At 40.5% G+C, this 15,772-nt stretch overlaps 2 protein-coding genes and 1 non-coding gene across 3 annotated transcripts in view; all 3 read right to left on the bottom strand.

Moving 5' to 3' along the window:
• The window catches only part of kirrel1a (kirre like nephrin family adhesion molecule 1a), a 29,976-nt gene extending 25,659 nt beyond the window's left edge, over positions 1 to 4,317 (bottom strand). The window contains exon 1 of the mRNA XM_029454852.1: positions 4,056 to 4,317. Coding sequence (XP_029310712.1) covers positions 4,056 to 4,101 — 46 coding nt within the window. The 5' untranslated portion in view covers positions 4,102 to 4,317. The remainder of the gene's footprint in view (positions 1 to 4,055) is intronic.
• A 2,039-nt stretch (positions 4,318 to 6,356) lies between these two features.
• On the bottom strand, positions 6,357 to 6,430 carry trnar-ucu (transfer RNA arginine (anticodon UCU)). Its single transcript has one exon. It is a non-coding gene; the product is annotated as a tRNA-Arg (tRNA).
• A 1,854-nt stretch (positions 6,431 to 8,284) lies between these two features.
• On the bottom strand, positions 8,285 to 15,590 carry il13ra1 (interleukin 13 receptor, alpha 1). Its single transcript, XM_029454416.1, has 10 exons — positions 15,293 to 15,590; positions 13,951 to 14,099; positions 12,964 to 13,087; positions 12,719 to 12,818; positions 11,506 to 11,687; positions 10,949 to 11,076; positions 10,195 to 10,321; positions 9,784 to 9,880; positions 9,629 to 9,704; positions 8,285 to 9,315 (listed from the first exon to the last, which is right to left on the bottom strand). The coding sequence occupies exons 1-10, from the start codon at positions 15,363 to 15,365 to the stop codon at positions 9,220 to 9,222; spliced, it is 1,152 nt and encodes a 383-aa protein (XP_029310276.1). The 5' UTR covers positions 15,366 to 15,590; the 3' UTR covers positions 8,285 to 9,219.
• Positions 15,591 to 15,772: the final 182 nt, after the last annotated feature.

The following is a 15,772-nucleotide window of genomic DNA, read 5'->3' as shown; positions in this document are numbered from 1 at the left end:
CCTCCATCACCCCAAATTGGTCTTCGCTGCAGAATGTGGCCGTGCAGCTTGTGAAAACAAGGCCAATAGATTCAGTCAGATGTGATAAAGTGTTCCTCTCTTGCTTGGGGGACTATGCATAAAGAAACATTTTTAAGGGGATGTGGGTTTTTTCTCCTTGGTCTTTTTATAACGTGGATGCCCCATGGCCTGTCAAACACAATCAGAATACGGGGCCTTTAAATCCTGGGCTTCACTTGAGAAACATGTAGCTGTTGATTTCAAAGGAAATGTGTACACTTTTTGGTTTCATTTATCTCTGACCACAAGTTTCATAATGAGTTATCTGACTAAATTCTTCTGTACCCTATCAGGTTTTTACTCGGCATGCGAGCTGTTGTTTTTTCTCCAAGCGCCACTTCAAAAAGCATTATAGGACACTCGTGTCAAGAGGAATGCCTTTAAGCAAACATGTTAACTGAAAGAAGCAATCACCATGTCACACATGGACAAACGCACGCCGGGACAGAAATGCCAAGAATTTGTTAAATGAATGGAATCCAATGGGGAACAACAGGCGTGGATGTACATTGTAAATGCACGACTCCATTCTGAGATTTAGCTTTACAACTGGTTCAATGATCGCTTTCAGTGGCTGATGTCAATTAGAGATGCTTTTTGGTAAATGCATCATTCAGATCCCGTAAAAATCATGACCCAAATTCACATATTAACGGTAGGATGCTTCAGAGCCGTATCTCGCTCGCTGGGATCAAAATTAAAAACAGACTTCTGCCTCGCTACATATGTCACTCCAAATCTTCACTGAAAGGGTTCAGTATAGCACCACAAAATGGTTCGTTAGCCTTAAACCATGGCAGAAAGGTTCATGCCGCTATAAATAATTATATAAGTTATAATCCATGAGATCCTCATTGAAGGATCTTGACAAGTATGTGTTTCTGTAGGTAGCACTTTTTTCTTCATCAGCCACGGTAGCTATTACTGCTCTTGTTAAATCTCTCATAGCCATTATCTGAGCAGAAACTACTTCTCCCAAGTGCAGTTTTAGTGTTTATTACGGCCCACCATGTTCCCATCCTTTCCCAACCAACATTAGTGCTTAGATTTCACTAGATTTGCATGAGCTTAATGAGGCGGAGGTCTGGCTATGTGAGATTAGCTCAAGATAACTATTCAGTTCTTTCATTTATTGTGAAAACATAAAGCACATCTTGCGGTACGATAGAGGATTTGTTTGCCGAGAAGTATCTAGACTAGAGTCACTGTGTATGAATCAGATATAGAGTAGAGATATTTGAATTTATTCAGATGAAAATGTCACAGAGAAACTGGGAAGAATGCATCAAATGTTATAAATCAGCAGTTTTAACAAAGTGTTTTAGTATCGCGCTTGATTCTTTATCAGGCTTTCCTAATTCTTCATTGTAATTTGCACTATTACAGCCCACTTTGAGTCACTAACATTACACATACTGTACAGCAGTAGTAGTGCCACAACTTAGTTGAGCAGCCCTTCTTTTTCTGGGTATAAAAGCCCCCCAAAATGTGTCTGACTCTTCAAATATCTGAATATTTTCTTTACAGAGCACAACACAGGAATCTGTCTGAGATCTGTGATTCACAGCTCGGCTGTGTGATTCAGGGCCTGAGCATGCAGTACGGGCGGCAGCAGCAGCTCGTAGCCTTCGTCCACACAAAAGGACAGAGGCTGACAAATGGCACACCTGCACTGGAGCCTTTGTCCGAGTCAGCATTTGAGCCTACCGTCTGGGCTGTAGGTGCAGTGCTGCAAGTCCAACCTCAAGGCTCTCCTCCTCATTAGGAAGATAAAGGCGTGTGTTTGCAATGATTGATTATGCAGTAACATTAAACAGCTGCATTAATGGTGCCGCTTGCTTGGGACTTATTACCAGTTTGGTATGTAGATACCAGGCTGAGATACTAAATAAATCCCTCCAGTGGTCTTGCTAGTAGAGATATACTGAAACAAAAGAAACATTTTGATTCACCAACGCTTTAATTAGCTGCTCAACTAATAACCATTCAACCATTAGCACTAGTAGACAATTACATGTGTGTAAATTGTAGGCCATGAAATATTGTTTTACTTGTCTAAAGAAAAGATTAGTCAGGGTGCTCTGAAGAAAAATACTCCTAAACCTAAGTAGTATCTCTTTTGAGGTGATATTCATTTCAGCTTACTCCTCTTGTGTTTTCAAACCCAAAATGACCACAGTGCAACATTTGATTCCTTACATTTATTACACCATTTTAAATCTTACTGAACGAAATGAAGCCCCATTTGCAGCCTCCTAATCTCGTCTTCGGGAAAGCCTTTGAGAGCAAATGTCTTTGTGTTTGAGAGCCCGACATGGAGTAATAATGGATTATACAGTTGTAACAGTGCAACAACAGACAATAGGACACACAGCTTCACACATGTTAATGAGCTGTGTGTGTGTGTGTGTGTGTGTGTGTGTGTGTGTGTGTGTGTGTGTGTATGCACATCTGCAAGTGTTACTGGGCTAGTCATGTGGACTGAATGGTTTGAGTGGACAAACAGGGCAACAGCATGTGACAGTAGGGGTCTCGATGAAAAGAGCAGGGGGGTCTGTGTGTTTGTGTGTTGCGACGATTGCCAGATTGTGTCATATGTGGATTCGTGGAGCGCCTGATTTGTCGAAGAATAGGATCCTGCACCTATATAGTTTGTGGTGTGCGTGCGTGAACCTTAAACAATACACTATGGGTGGATGCTGAGCACGGCAAGCCTGGCTGAGCGATACCAAGCCTGGCAGACACGGTGACATCATCCCTTTCCATACCTTCCTTTCCCCGAACACGCCCCCTACCTATGATGAAGTGGTTGACTGGCCAGCCAGCAGCCAGCCACGCACACTCTCCGGTCAGCCAAGGTAGACAATAGGAGAAAAAAAGGGAGGTTGGCAGCGTGGCTGCGGCTGCGTGGCTGCGGCTGCGTGGCTGCGGCTGCGTGGCCACGACGGCACACAAATATGCCTCGATCACACAGGTAGCTTATAGAAATTACAACCATCCTCTCCTCTTCCTCTTCCTCATCCTCATCCTCATCCTCATCCTCCTCCTTCAACCTCCTGTCTCCCAGCAACTCGGCTACAGCTGTGATTATCATAAGCCAATGCCTACCTGGCACCCCACAGGTATGGAGGGGGAGCAGATGCATGGGCGCTGCTGCCGCACACGCCTCATTGTACTGTTGAAACGCACAGAGGAAGGCAACAAAGATGGTGTAAACGGGCTTTGTGTCAAGCACACAGGTAGGACACAAGGACAAGATCAGCAAAGGGGTGGTGTGTGAGAGACAGGGGGTGAGACAGGGGGAGAGCTATATGAGCTGTCTTTCACTACAGGATCACTACGGGGCTGGTAGCAGTGGTCTCATTGACTGACAAGCCATTCAGATGCGATAGCAGTGTGGAAGTGCTGCTGGCATGTAGAGCAGCGCTGGTCAATCACTGTCATTCTCGTCACGTCCTCAGCGCCTCACCACGGCCCGTCTGAATAACGGCACCGAGGGTTTGTCATATGCAAAAGGTCATTAAGGCTGGTGGGCGCGCGCATGCACGAGTCATGTTCAAGTTGGACGCACGCACGCACACTGTCGAACGCATGTATTCGCACGCGTACACAGGCGCGCGACAATGATTATTTAAAAAAAAAAAAAGTGTGGCGATCCATTGCTGCGGTGCAGGACACGCAGTCACACGCGCGCACTCACACGTAGCTGCACGCGCACACACACGCCGCCTAAGGTGATCCATTGCTGCGGTTCATATTTGAATGCTATGAAATCATGTTATATGCCTTTTTCTCTCCCCGACACACACACACACACACACACACACACACACACACACACACACACTCACACACACACACACACACACACTTCTGAAGGAATACAACGGAGGGCTATGTCTGTTTTAAAGCCTCTGTGGTTTTACACAATGTTGACATTATTAAACATTATTTGCCGTACATTATGCCCTAAAAAGTGAAAAATGCAGTCTTACCAGTTTGAAAACTCAAGACCAAACTCAGGAGCAGCAGCCTCTGCATGGTTCAGCCGACCAATAAATCCGTTATTGGCTCAAACCTCCGTGAGGACAGCATCAAAAAGCGGGAGTTTGCTGACTAACAATAATTATTCAAAGAACAATAATCCTCCTGCGTCGTCCCTCCTCGTTTGTCCCCTGACTCGGCGTGGAATTGCTCAGCTTTTACACCATTTCACTGCTTTTTTCACCTCTCTCCTCTTTGCTCTTCAGCGACAGTCCGTTTTCTACTCTACACTGGGGCGGTAAGCTAGCAGTAATAACTCCAGAAACATCCGGTTAATTCCTTCAAAATAAAATGCCCATTGAAGAAGATGGTTATACATTTGTAGCAGATTTTGAGGGATTCAAATCAGTACATAATGTATAACAATATATTATAAATAACTGTTACACTCATTTTAATTGAATTGAGTAGTGTGCCTCATAGGTTTAGTTTACTGCATAGTCCTGTACAACCTTCCACTGTAAAGTGACACCTTCATATAGAATTTACATTTTCCTTGAAAATAAAGATTTCCCTCAAAAGAAAAGCCTTTTGTCAGGTGATGTCCTGAAATAAACAATTTTCCATAAATATAAGGATGGCATCTGTGAAGACGGTATACTGTACAGAATACAGAATACGGTATACCGAAACTCATTAGGTACCTGACAAATAAAATAGAAAAAAAATTAATCCGATGTGACCAGGCTGTACTTCCGGTGTTGTCTTCGCTGTAATCTCTCTGACTTGACGTCATATTCTCATTAACGGGACATTCCTGTCTCTCTCTCTCTCTCTCTCTCTCTCTCTCTCTCTCTCTCTCTCTCTCTCTCTCTCTCTCTATCTCTCTATCTCTCTCTCACACACACTCTCTCTCGCTCTCTCTCTCTCTCTCTCTCTCTCTCACTCTCTCGTCAGCGACAGCACTGCCCCTTTTTCCTCTCCCTCTGGATCTTCCACAGGCCAACACCGGCACACAAAAAAACATTATGAAATAATAAAAAAATAAATAAGTAAACCAGCTTAGAGAGGTATAATCATTTTTGACACATTTTCTGTGGTCGGGACTGCTTTGTCTCTGTTGCTCACAATGTGCCAGTAGATAATGAAGTAGCCTAATTCTAGAAACCTTGACTTACCTTGACATCTATAGGCATATTAACCTAAATGTATCATTTATATTGAATGATGGCGATGTCACACTTAAAATATAAATACAGTGTATATTCTATATCCGAAGGTAGCATCCAGGAGCTCAGTTGTTACTGAACATAATTGAGCATAGGAGCTTTATTAAGGTAGCATTGTAGTCATGTTCACAGATATAATTACCTCTTAGAATAATATTGACTATTTTGTGGGATAAGGTAGTGATGTCACTATGATGAAATAGCCCGAGCACATGATGAATAAACGGACCATGTCCTCATTTCTGTCACATAATGTAGGCTACATATTTTGGTGATGGTTCCCCATGATACTGTAGCTGTCACAGCTCAGTAGGTCTGCACAGTGAGCCGGTTCTCTTCTCTTCTCTTCTCAGACCAGGGGAAAGTGACGTACACTGAGGCTGGAGCGCCCCCTTGCGTCAGCCACCCAGGACTCTGGACGACCCTGCATGTGCTCCGAGCACGACTGGAGCAAGGATGCTAAAATATCCGCTTTTCACAGCAAGATGTGAACCTTTCTAACATGAAATTGGCGTTCTCACTTTTTTATTTACAAAATATGTGTTTTATATCCACCTTTACATCTTAACAAAAGCCTGCGGGATGGACTGTCAATACATACAAGTAGCACATCATATGTGAATATATTATAAATAGTTCAAGAATAATTTGGGCCGTTTGGGGAAAAAAATGGTGTATTGTCTAAATGTTTTATAATATCATATTTTTTGTGTGAGTTGCAATCGCACTGCTATTTTTGTAGAGAATAAAAACTACAATAATTCAGTATATATAACACAAGGATTTTAAGGAGGTGAAATCAATTGTAGTATAGAACATGAGGCTCATATGAGTAAACCTAATGAAATACAGACTGAATCTATAGTCGAGATTGTTTTCGCTCTTTGTTCAAATGTATTAATAGAGAGTAAATGATTATAGCATAGAAGAACAGGGTTGGAACAGTGTTGCATTCATTCACTATAACCCACATTATTGCACCGACAGTAAGGATCGAATATTACAGCATAATAATCTGCAACCAAAACATCATCCATCTAACAAAAGTGACCGCAGGTCTGCCGTGTGGCACACAGAGTGACTCATCTCTGCCGGGACTCGAACCCGGAGCCTCTGGATTAGAAGTCCAGCGCGCTATTCCATTGCGCCACAGAGACTGCGCCAGGATAACCCGGGTCTGGCACGGTTTACATACATATATCCTCTCATATCGCTGCTCTCTGCATCCTTGCAGCATCAGGACCAGTCTGAGCAATCATGTTGGCTCTGCCGGGGCCGACCACTAGAGGGTGCTGTTGCTTCACCCTGAGGTGTGATGTCCTTTAGAGTTGGTCAGGTTAGCTGGCGTACAACCGGAAGTATAGAGCTCCAGTTAAAAAAATAAAAGCACCATCACTGTAGATGGCGTGTTAATAGTTCTTTGTAACTGAGGCTTTTATTTTGAAACGGCGCAACCAGGAATCTTTTTTTATTCAAGATATCTTAACGCTCGTCGTTCAAATATCCTCCACAGAGGTGAAATGGTGACTATCGCACTTTGTTTTCCCTGTGTTCATTGAAATATAATATTTATCAGACTATGTGTCGGCGATTTAACGAATTACGAACAAAAGCGAAATAGGCCAGTTTCAAGATAGCCTAGAGCCATTTTGAACACATTCAAAAAGAAAATGAACGTGTTTCAGCGGATTTATATCCTCATTATAAATAGCTTAATACATACATGTAATGTGTTTTAATTTTACATTAAATAGGCATTTCACGGTAATCTTTGTTCCGAATAGTCTTGGAATTATCGTTTTTCTCTCACATGTAGGCCTAGGATCTAATCTACTAATGGAGGTCCTTTATATGGAAATAGTGCAGAACACTCTTGAAAAAAATCCGGTTACACCACGATTGCATCAGATAACCAATTATGCAGCCCCCTCCTCAAACCCTCCACCACAGTGTGCCACCATTATTCATGTATTGTCATCTATGCAGTCTTTCTACACTTTTCATGTCATGAGTTTGTAGTTTGAGCATTAAGACTTCAATTGATGGTGAAGCTCTAATATTATTGTATCTAGATTGCATCCACACAGAAAGGACCTAATAATTAAGCAATTTAAAAGCAATTTCGAAATTTGCTCGTATGGTGAGAATTAATGAAGTACATGTTTTCCACGATAACTGAAACTTCTGTTTAAGAAATGCATCATCATCAGTCTTTATTTATCTGTATAGCCTGTTTCCACTCTGACACAGATGATACACAGTTTTTTACCAGTTGATCCGAGGAGCTCCAAACATGGAGGGTCTCTCAGCTCATGAAGAGGTCGGTCCTTCTCTTTCAAAAACCGGTTCATTTCTGATCTCAGGGAATAAAACCGCTGCAGCACGGAGCCGCCACTCAGCCAGCGCACATCAGAACGGTGGAGTGCGTCCCCGTATTCAGCATCGACATCAGACAGGAAAGCTTGAAATTCTCTGTGTTAAAGTCCTCGTGCTCGAATTATGTTGTGGCCTTTAGACTCCTAAGACCAAGCCGCTCTTCCGTAACGCAAAAGTTTTCGTCAACTCCTCGCAAAAAAAATGAACAGCTGTGCGGCGTCTGTCGCATCTGTGCTCTCATCACATGCAATAGAGTAAAGCACAAGCTTTATCTGACACTTGATGTTTTAAGTTAGCTGACAAGTCAAAACTGTGTTTCTGTGTTAGAACAAAGACGTACAAAACATTCAAGCGCAAGTTTCTATCTGGGCCATATTCCATTATACTTTTAGAATTTGCTGCGGGCCAATTAAAAGTTTGGACACCCCTGATATAGATGTTAGAGTGGCATCAACTCTATCGTATATCGTTTTCCTAAAATGTCCAACTGTTTCTTTAAATCAGTAATGTATAAAAACAGATACACTTTTGAAATATCACAATAAAAACTGAAACATCTGCATTTCTTTATGTGCAGAAATTGCAACTTCAATTATTTGTTGAAAAACTATCAAAGAAAGTAGTATAAAGCTAAATGTAAAACCCAGCAAAACATTACACCTTTATGCCATTTCAAACTGTACACTACCAATATTCATACATCAGCATTTGTACACGAGTGCAGAAATAAAGGAAATCATTTGAAAAATAAAAAACATTAACTTGGGCTATGCAACCATCACAGACCAGCTCAGATCCAGCAAGTACATCAGCAGGGTTCAGTGTGCAACTATTGTTCTTCACATTCTGTTAGAAAGGTGTCAGAACACACAGTGCATCGCAGTTTGTTGCGCATGGGGCTGCGTAGCCGCAAGGTGCCCATGCTGACCCCTGTCCACCGCCAAAAGCGCCTACAATGGGCACGTGAGCATCAGAACTGGACCACGGAGCAATGGAAGAAGGTGGCCTGGTCTGACGAATCACATTTTCTTTTACATCATGTGGATGGCCGGGTGCGTGTGTCCCCAGATCTCAATCCGAATCGAGCATCTGTGAGATGGGCTGGATAAACAAGTCCAATCCATGGAGGCCCCACCTCGCAAGTTACAGGACTTAAAGGATCTGCTAACGTCTTGGTGCCAGATACCACAGCACATAAGAATTACAGACCTGTAGTATTGATGTCAATGTGAATTCAAACAGATATCAAACAAGCAATAATCCTTCGGTGATTTGGCTCCGCTCCAAAATTGAAAGGGTTATTCATTGGACCATGCTACACCCTTCAACCAAGTTTCAAGGAATTCAGCTTAATATGGTGGACCTTTAGTTCCAAGTCATTCAGTGTAATTCACTTCTGCATCACTTCACGGTGAGTAAGCCCCGTGAAGTTGGATTTCAGCTGCATCAGTTCGGTAACAACAATGCACAGGAATGCAGTAGTTGCCTCAGTTCTTTCGTTCAATGGCAGTTTGAGTTGACATATCCCTTGATGCACTTGGCTAGTCTCCTGGATTCATCAGGTAAACAGTTAAGTCTCCTCAAAGTTGATTTGGGGATCTGTCACCAGAGTGATTTTAAAGTTCTCTTCCTCCTCTGCGGGGACGTACATGTTGTGAACAAAGCTCTGAGAAAAAGAAGGATACCATTATATTTATTTGGTACTCTTGTTATTTTTGTCCAGCTCATTGTTTTCTCTCACTTTTAAAGGAACAGTACGACATTTTGGGATTACTCTCTTCGATGAGAAAATTGACAGTATTTCTTGGCCGTATGCAGTGACTTCCTGCAATATTGTTGTAATGACTTTCTCATCTATGTCTGGGCAAGACGGTAAATAAGCATAATTCCCAGACTTATCATACTATTCCTTTAACAATTCAAGGAGACAGCACACTGAAGGAGTAACCTGAAACTTAGTATTTAAAAAAAATAGAGACCTTATTGTTGTTGTCTGAAATATCGCTGAGGAGGTCCAGAGGTTCTGGTACTTTGGGGAAAATATATTTCTTATTCCTGTACAGAGAGAGTGAAATATCAGAGGCAAGTAATCAATTCAAATAAAGCCAAGCAAAAAGATGAAGACTTTACTTACTTCTTGCAACACATAAAAGTCAGGACTGCCAGGCCAGCAAACATCAATGGGATGACAATGGCAGCATAAAGCCACACTTCAGGATCTGTATCTGCATCTAAAAACAGCAGCAACATTATGATGTCTGAGAGGGACTCAAGTTACACAATTTAAATCCAGTGTTTTTATAGAAGAATTAGAAAGCAGTGGTGGACGAAGTATTCAGCTCCTTACTTAAGTAAAAAGTACAGTTTCATATTTTACAACTATTACAAAAATATTTTCATTATTTATATGTAAAATAATTATTTGTAATCTGGCAATCTGCATCTCAACTTTAGGGGAATAGAAAGCAAATGCCAGTGTCGTGTTATTTTTGAGATGCAGCTCTCTAACAAGATAATAAAATAGAGAAAGAGACGATGGCCATACCAAAAGACATCTCATTACTCCATGGTGAATTTCCATATTTGTTCTCTGCTCTTATATTTATACGGTACGGACATTGAGGGACCAGGTCCAACACAGTTGATGTTTTCCCATCCTCAGCCTCTTTATACTGTGAGAAAATAAATGAAGGCACAATTGTAAAACACAAATAATCAATTAGTTGACCAATTGTTCCAGCACAATAATGAACCTGAAAATATGACTGAATTTGGTGGAATTAATAGTAAACTATAGCCGTAATAATATCAATCTTAGAAGCATCTATTTGGATGCATATATTTAGACTTTTGTGGTGTTTCTCCTTGTTGAATTTCCCAGATATAAACCAAAGTATTGGAAAAATGTCAATGTTGACCTCGTGAAGTCAGGGCATCAGGACTTTTACTACAATTCATCCCGGGGGATCATGAATGTATGTACCAAATCGACAAAGCCAAGCCCCTACGGCAACTGCCCAGGAAATCAACACATAAGGCAAGAAAGTAATGTAAATAATATACAATTGAATTTCTTTAAGGTCTTTTCAAATGTTTTAGAAGTAACCTTGTGGATTTCAAACCCCATACATTCATATAAATGGTTTAGAAGTAAAACATGTCAATGCTAGAACTACAATTAGGTATTCAGTTGCTTCTAAAATAGATTGAATGTATACGATAAACGGACAAAACAATAGACGTTTACATTGAAAGACATCAGAGGAAAAAATCTCAATATTGTATGTTGTGTCTCTTACCTTTGTTTCATTACACTCAATGTATGTAATATTATACGTCCAAGGAACTCTGATGTTAGGAGGAGTCCAGCTGATATTGAATCTATCCCCTTTTTTTATGACATTCCACTTAAGGGCAGGAGGTCTCACTGCATGGAGACAGACATTTCAGTTATAAAGGAACTAAAATCCAGTCATACACAATCATGAGGTACTGAAAAACTACTAAGGTCTGGGGGAAAGTCCCTCTCAGACACGCACATATTGTGTCTCCTAAAAAGGGCTGCATTGTGTGTTGTCCAAAGTTCTGGATTAATTCCGCACACGCACACACGCGCGCGCACACACACACACACACACACACACACACACACACACACACACACACACACACACACACACACACACACACACACACACACACACACACACACACACACACTTACAAGAAAGGACAGAGAGCAACTTCCCTTATAACTCTAAGACTGAATGGAGAAGTGTGACATGTTACAACAGAATGTTTCCTCTATAGGACTCTTGATACTACATTAGTACGGGTTAGTTCACTTGCAGCATACCATCCTGCGAAGGCTTTTTCTCAAAAGTGTTCCTGGTACGCGTGTTGTTAACCGTTCCATTGAACAAGATGTGGATCAACTGGCGGACATCCGCCTCCAGATCACAATCCATCCTGATGCCGTCAGTGTAACGGTACGATGAGCACTCTTGTATGCTACTCACACCTGCCCTAGATATCAACCTTAAAAACAGACACAAAACTGAGTTCAATAAAGTTTAAAGAAGAGTTTGACATCTTGGGAGGATCAATACCACTGTCTTTTAAATATGAAGCCACATCAGATGGTTAGCTTAGCTTAGCATAAAGACCAAAAACAAGGGGGAACAGCTAGCCTGCCTCTCTGTAGAGGTAACACAATTAGCCTACCAGCACTTCTAAAGTATAAAACCCACATTTTGATAGGGGTAAAATGTAAACGTATGATGTACATTTGTATAAGACTTACAAAAACAGAGTTTCAGAAATTCTTTTTTTAACTATTGTGACTGGCTGTACTGGAAATTGAGCAATTCGAAACCAGTTTCTGTAAATACAATTTCCTGAGTGAATGTACCGGACTATTATGTGGAATTCATCTGAATCACCAGTGTGGGGCAGATCTCATGAGGCTTATTTCATCATACATCCAGTTCAGCTTTAGTCCAGCAGTGCTCGTTTCCAAACAGCAGTAGTGATGCCAAACTTTAGCTTAACTCAATCTAACCCGTAACCCGGGAGAACTAAAAACAAATCCGCTGCTAAATGTTTTACTTTAAAATGACACAATATAATTATTTATTACTTGTTAATCATGTTAAAAAATGTCAGCTCTAAATTGTCTGCGAGCCATATTGCGTTATCGAATGAGCCATAGGTTCCCGACCCCTGTGTTAGCGGGATACAGGCCTTGAGGAATAAACATTACAGAGTAAACTAACAATGTCTAATATCAAACCGACACCCGCCTGAGGACTGGACTGATAAAAAGCAGAGTCATCAAACATGAGGAATTTAGCCTCAATTGACCTGTAGGTTTTTAATGCTACTTGGGTTCAGCCTGAGTCTTATGTGATGAAACTAAAGTTAACTCATGTGTATCAGGAAATATTGCAATACAGCTTACTCAAATACACTGTGTAATAGTGAGTTTGAGTTGACTAATTACTCTGTGACAACTTTGGATCTACAGCACTGCTCCCCAACGTGCCTTTGAAAAACAAACCCACACTTACAGATAGAAAAACTTGAGATCCGAAGCATTACTGGCCGGGCGCCATGAGCAGCGAGTTTGTCTGTCGGAATGGATGAAGCACTGCAAATCGCTCACCAGCTCTGTGAGGAAATTAGACACATACACAAATCTTAATAAACAAACAGATGTTAATAGAGTCAATATATGGCTCAACATGTACATGTACTTTTCTACTTCAAACTTTGAGAACAAAATCAGATGTTATTAAAGTTAATGGTGAGCTACCTGTGTAATTGGTTTGTATGATAACCTTCTCACTACTTGTGCCATTACAATCACGGTTAACAGTCAAATTCAGAAATCCTCCTTCCATCACGATGTCCAACAGCCAGGGACTGGTATTCAATGTCTGCATCCAACAATAACAGAGAAACAGAACAAAACAAAACAATGAGTGAACAACCGAACCATCATCAGTAGTATCGTAACACTGAGACAAACCGGCACCTCATACGTAACACAGTAGTCAACAATGCAGCGGAGCGTTATCATCTGCTTACATATTGAACTACCCAACAGTATATAAAGTAGTTGCTCCACCCTGCATATACATAAATTAGGAATTTATAATAACAATAATAATAATAATATTAATAACAGCAATATTATAATAAACCTAATAATATAACAGAGGCCATTCTGCTTAATTAGTGTTTTACCTTTAGGTACTTCAGGTACAGTTTGCCCAGAATACTTCATTAGTAAAAATATGAATGTTGGACTTTTACTTGTAAATTTATATATTTTACATTGTAGTATTTCTACATCTTTTTTATAACTCAAGGGCCTGAGTACTTCCTCCAGCACTGATAATAGTAATAATTAATTTTGTGTTAAAGTGTCAACATTTCAGAAATGTGCCTACACCCAAAGGCTTTAATAATTATACAAACATAATACAACAAAAATATATAATATAATAAAGCCAGTACCATCCTTTAAACATGGTGCTTTCTATGCAACAGCCAGAGATGTACATTTTTCAGTCAGTTTTCTGGTAATGATGTATAAAAACCCTTGTAAATTGTAATTGGCTACGCTTACTGCAGTGCATTGAAGTTATTTGTGCTTCAAGAGCAGCTGTGTTTCCAGCAAATATTTCAACTGGTTAAATAACTATATTTAATATTTATAACTATTAATAATAATAATAATATATAGTTATTTAATAGAATTGTATTTTACCCAAAAGAGAAATATATGCATACTCACATTTTTCTCTTTGCTGTATCTCTCCTTGGTTTCTGCAGTAACAATATATTTGCAGTTTTCCATTGGATGCTGTGGTGGTGCCCAGGACAACTCTATTTCAAAATCATTCATCCATCTTAGGGAGACATTTTGTGGAGGTGAGATTTGGCCTTAGGTTTAGAAAGAGAAAAGACAGACTTTTGATTAAATTCTTTCATCATTCCTTTCATTCAGTCTGCTTATGTGAAATGACTGCTCTTTGACTCTGTTTAGAGAAGAACGGGGGGATTACTTGTTAATTGAGAGGGACAGCTCTGCCTGGACAAAATGTCTGAACTGCCAAAGATATCTTTAAGTAGGTCGCCAAAAATAAATTCTGCCAAAGATCTGCCCTCATCATGAGAAAATAGCTACATTCATACTTGATGTCATACAGTAAATCACATGCATGTTGTGTACTGTAGCCAATGACCACAGTCCCCTTGTTTTCTTTATCTTTGACCATATATATATATATATATATATATATATATATATATATATATATATATATATATATATACACGTTGAAAGGAGCCAGTTGAGGTGGTTCGGGCATCTAGTAAGGATGCCACCTGGGCGCCTCCCTAGGGAGGTGTTCCAGGCACGTCCAGCTGGGAGGAGACCCCGGGGAAGACCCAGGACTCGGTGGAGAGATTATATCTCCTCACTGGCCTGGGAACGCCTCAGGATCCCCCAGTCGGAGCTGGAGGATGTGGCCCGGAGAAGGGAAGATTGGGGTTCCTTACTGGAGCTGCTGCCCCCGCGACCCGATTCCGGATAAGCGGTAGACGATGGATGGATGGATGGAGATATATATATATATATATATATATATATATATATATATATATATATATATATATATACACATACATACATACATACACACACACACATCTTCTTAAGCCAATTGTATTTATTATTGTCACATGTATATTTAGTATCTCCTGGCATTTTCACACGTCCTGTCCTTTTATTTGGAGGTCAGTTCAGTCACGCTCTTACAGTTAGTTTGACTTTCTTTTTCAAAGTGGCGGCTGGCTTTGACTGCAGTACGTCCACACTGGTTTGTCTAACACATGCTACACTCAGAATACTGTATGTGTAAGTAACTATCCACTTACACTGAAACATATAACCACCAAACAAACAGGTACATGCGGCGTTTACGTTCAAGGCTACTTGCAGTCTTACTCAGAAGTGAATGCCACACGTGACGTCAGTACTGGGAAACTCCGCTTTGGGAACTTTTCCTCAAGGAAGCAGTTGATGACACAAAGGCTGGAACATGTAACACAGCAAGTTATGCATAAGTTCTTACCTTGTTGGGATTCAACGGTTAGAATGAGGCAGCTTAAAAAGAACAAGTCCAAACTTTGAAACATCCCGGTCATCCTGTTTGAGTTTAAGTTTATTTTTAGACACCCTACGGGGGAATAAAACGTTTTCCTTTGCTTATTCCGGCGCCTAACGACGACAGCCTATTGTTCAGTTTGCTGCCACCTCTTGTGAAAAAGGAACACTAAATGTCCGTGTTTCAATTCAACCTTCGCTTCCAGTTTCTCCGAAGGAAGCCATAAAAACCTTGGTGACTGGTTCTGGGCGGAGTGCTTCCTTTTTTTGCCCAGTGACGTGCGCGCGCACTGACTTATAATTTGTATAATACAAATAAATCATTAATAAAATAAATAATCAACAATCATTCACACTACTAATACATAAATAATATAAATATTATTATTAGAATTATATATAGTTGTAAAATTAAAAATATCAATGGTCATGTATTTTTTTAATACTA

The sequence above is a fragment of the Cottoperca gobio genome, chromosome 18, assembly GCF_900634415.1.
Source record: "Cottoperca gobio chromosome 18, fCotGob3.1, whole genome shotgun sequence".
Taxonomy (NCBI): domain Eukaryota; kingdom Metazoa; phylum Chordata; class Actinopteri; order Perciformes; family Bovichtidae; genus Cottoperca; species Cottoperca gobio.
Note: the sequence above shows the minus strand (reverse complement) of the source record. Positions and strands in the feature narration are given on the sequence as shown.

Bases quoted from the DNA above. Each gene is read 5' to 3' on its own strand.
- il13ra1 (XM_029454416.1), bottom strand. From the start codon at position 15,365: ATGACCGGGATGTTTCAAAGTTTGGACTTGTTCTTTTTAAGCTGCCTC. The intron at 13,088-13,950 runs GTGAGTATGCAT...TGTTGGATGCAG, and splicing joins GATACAGCAAAGAGAAAAAT to ACATTGAATACCAGTCCCTG. The intron at 12,819-12,963 runs GTAGCTCACCAT...ATTTCCTCACAG, and splicing joins CATACAAACCAATTACACAG to AGCTGGTGAGCGATTTGCAG.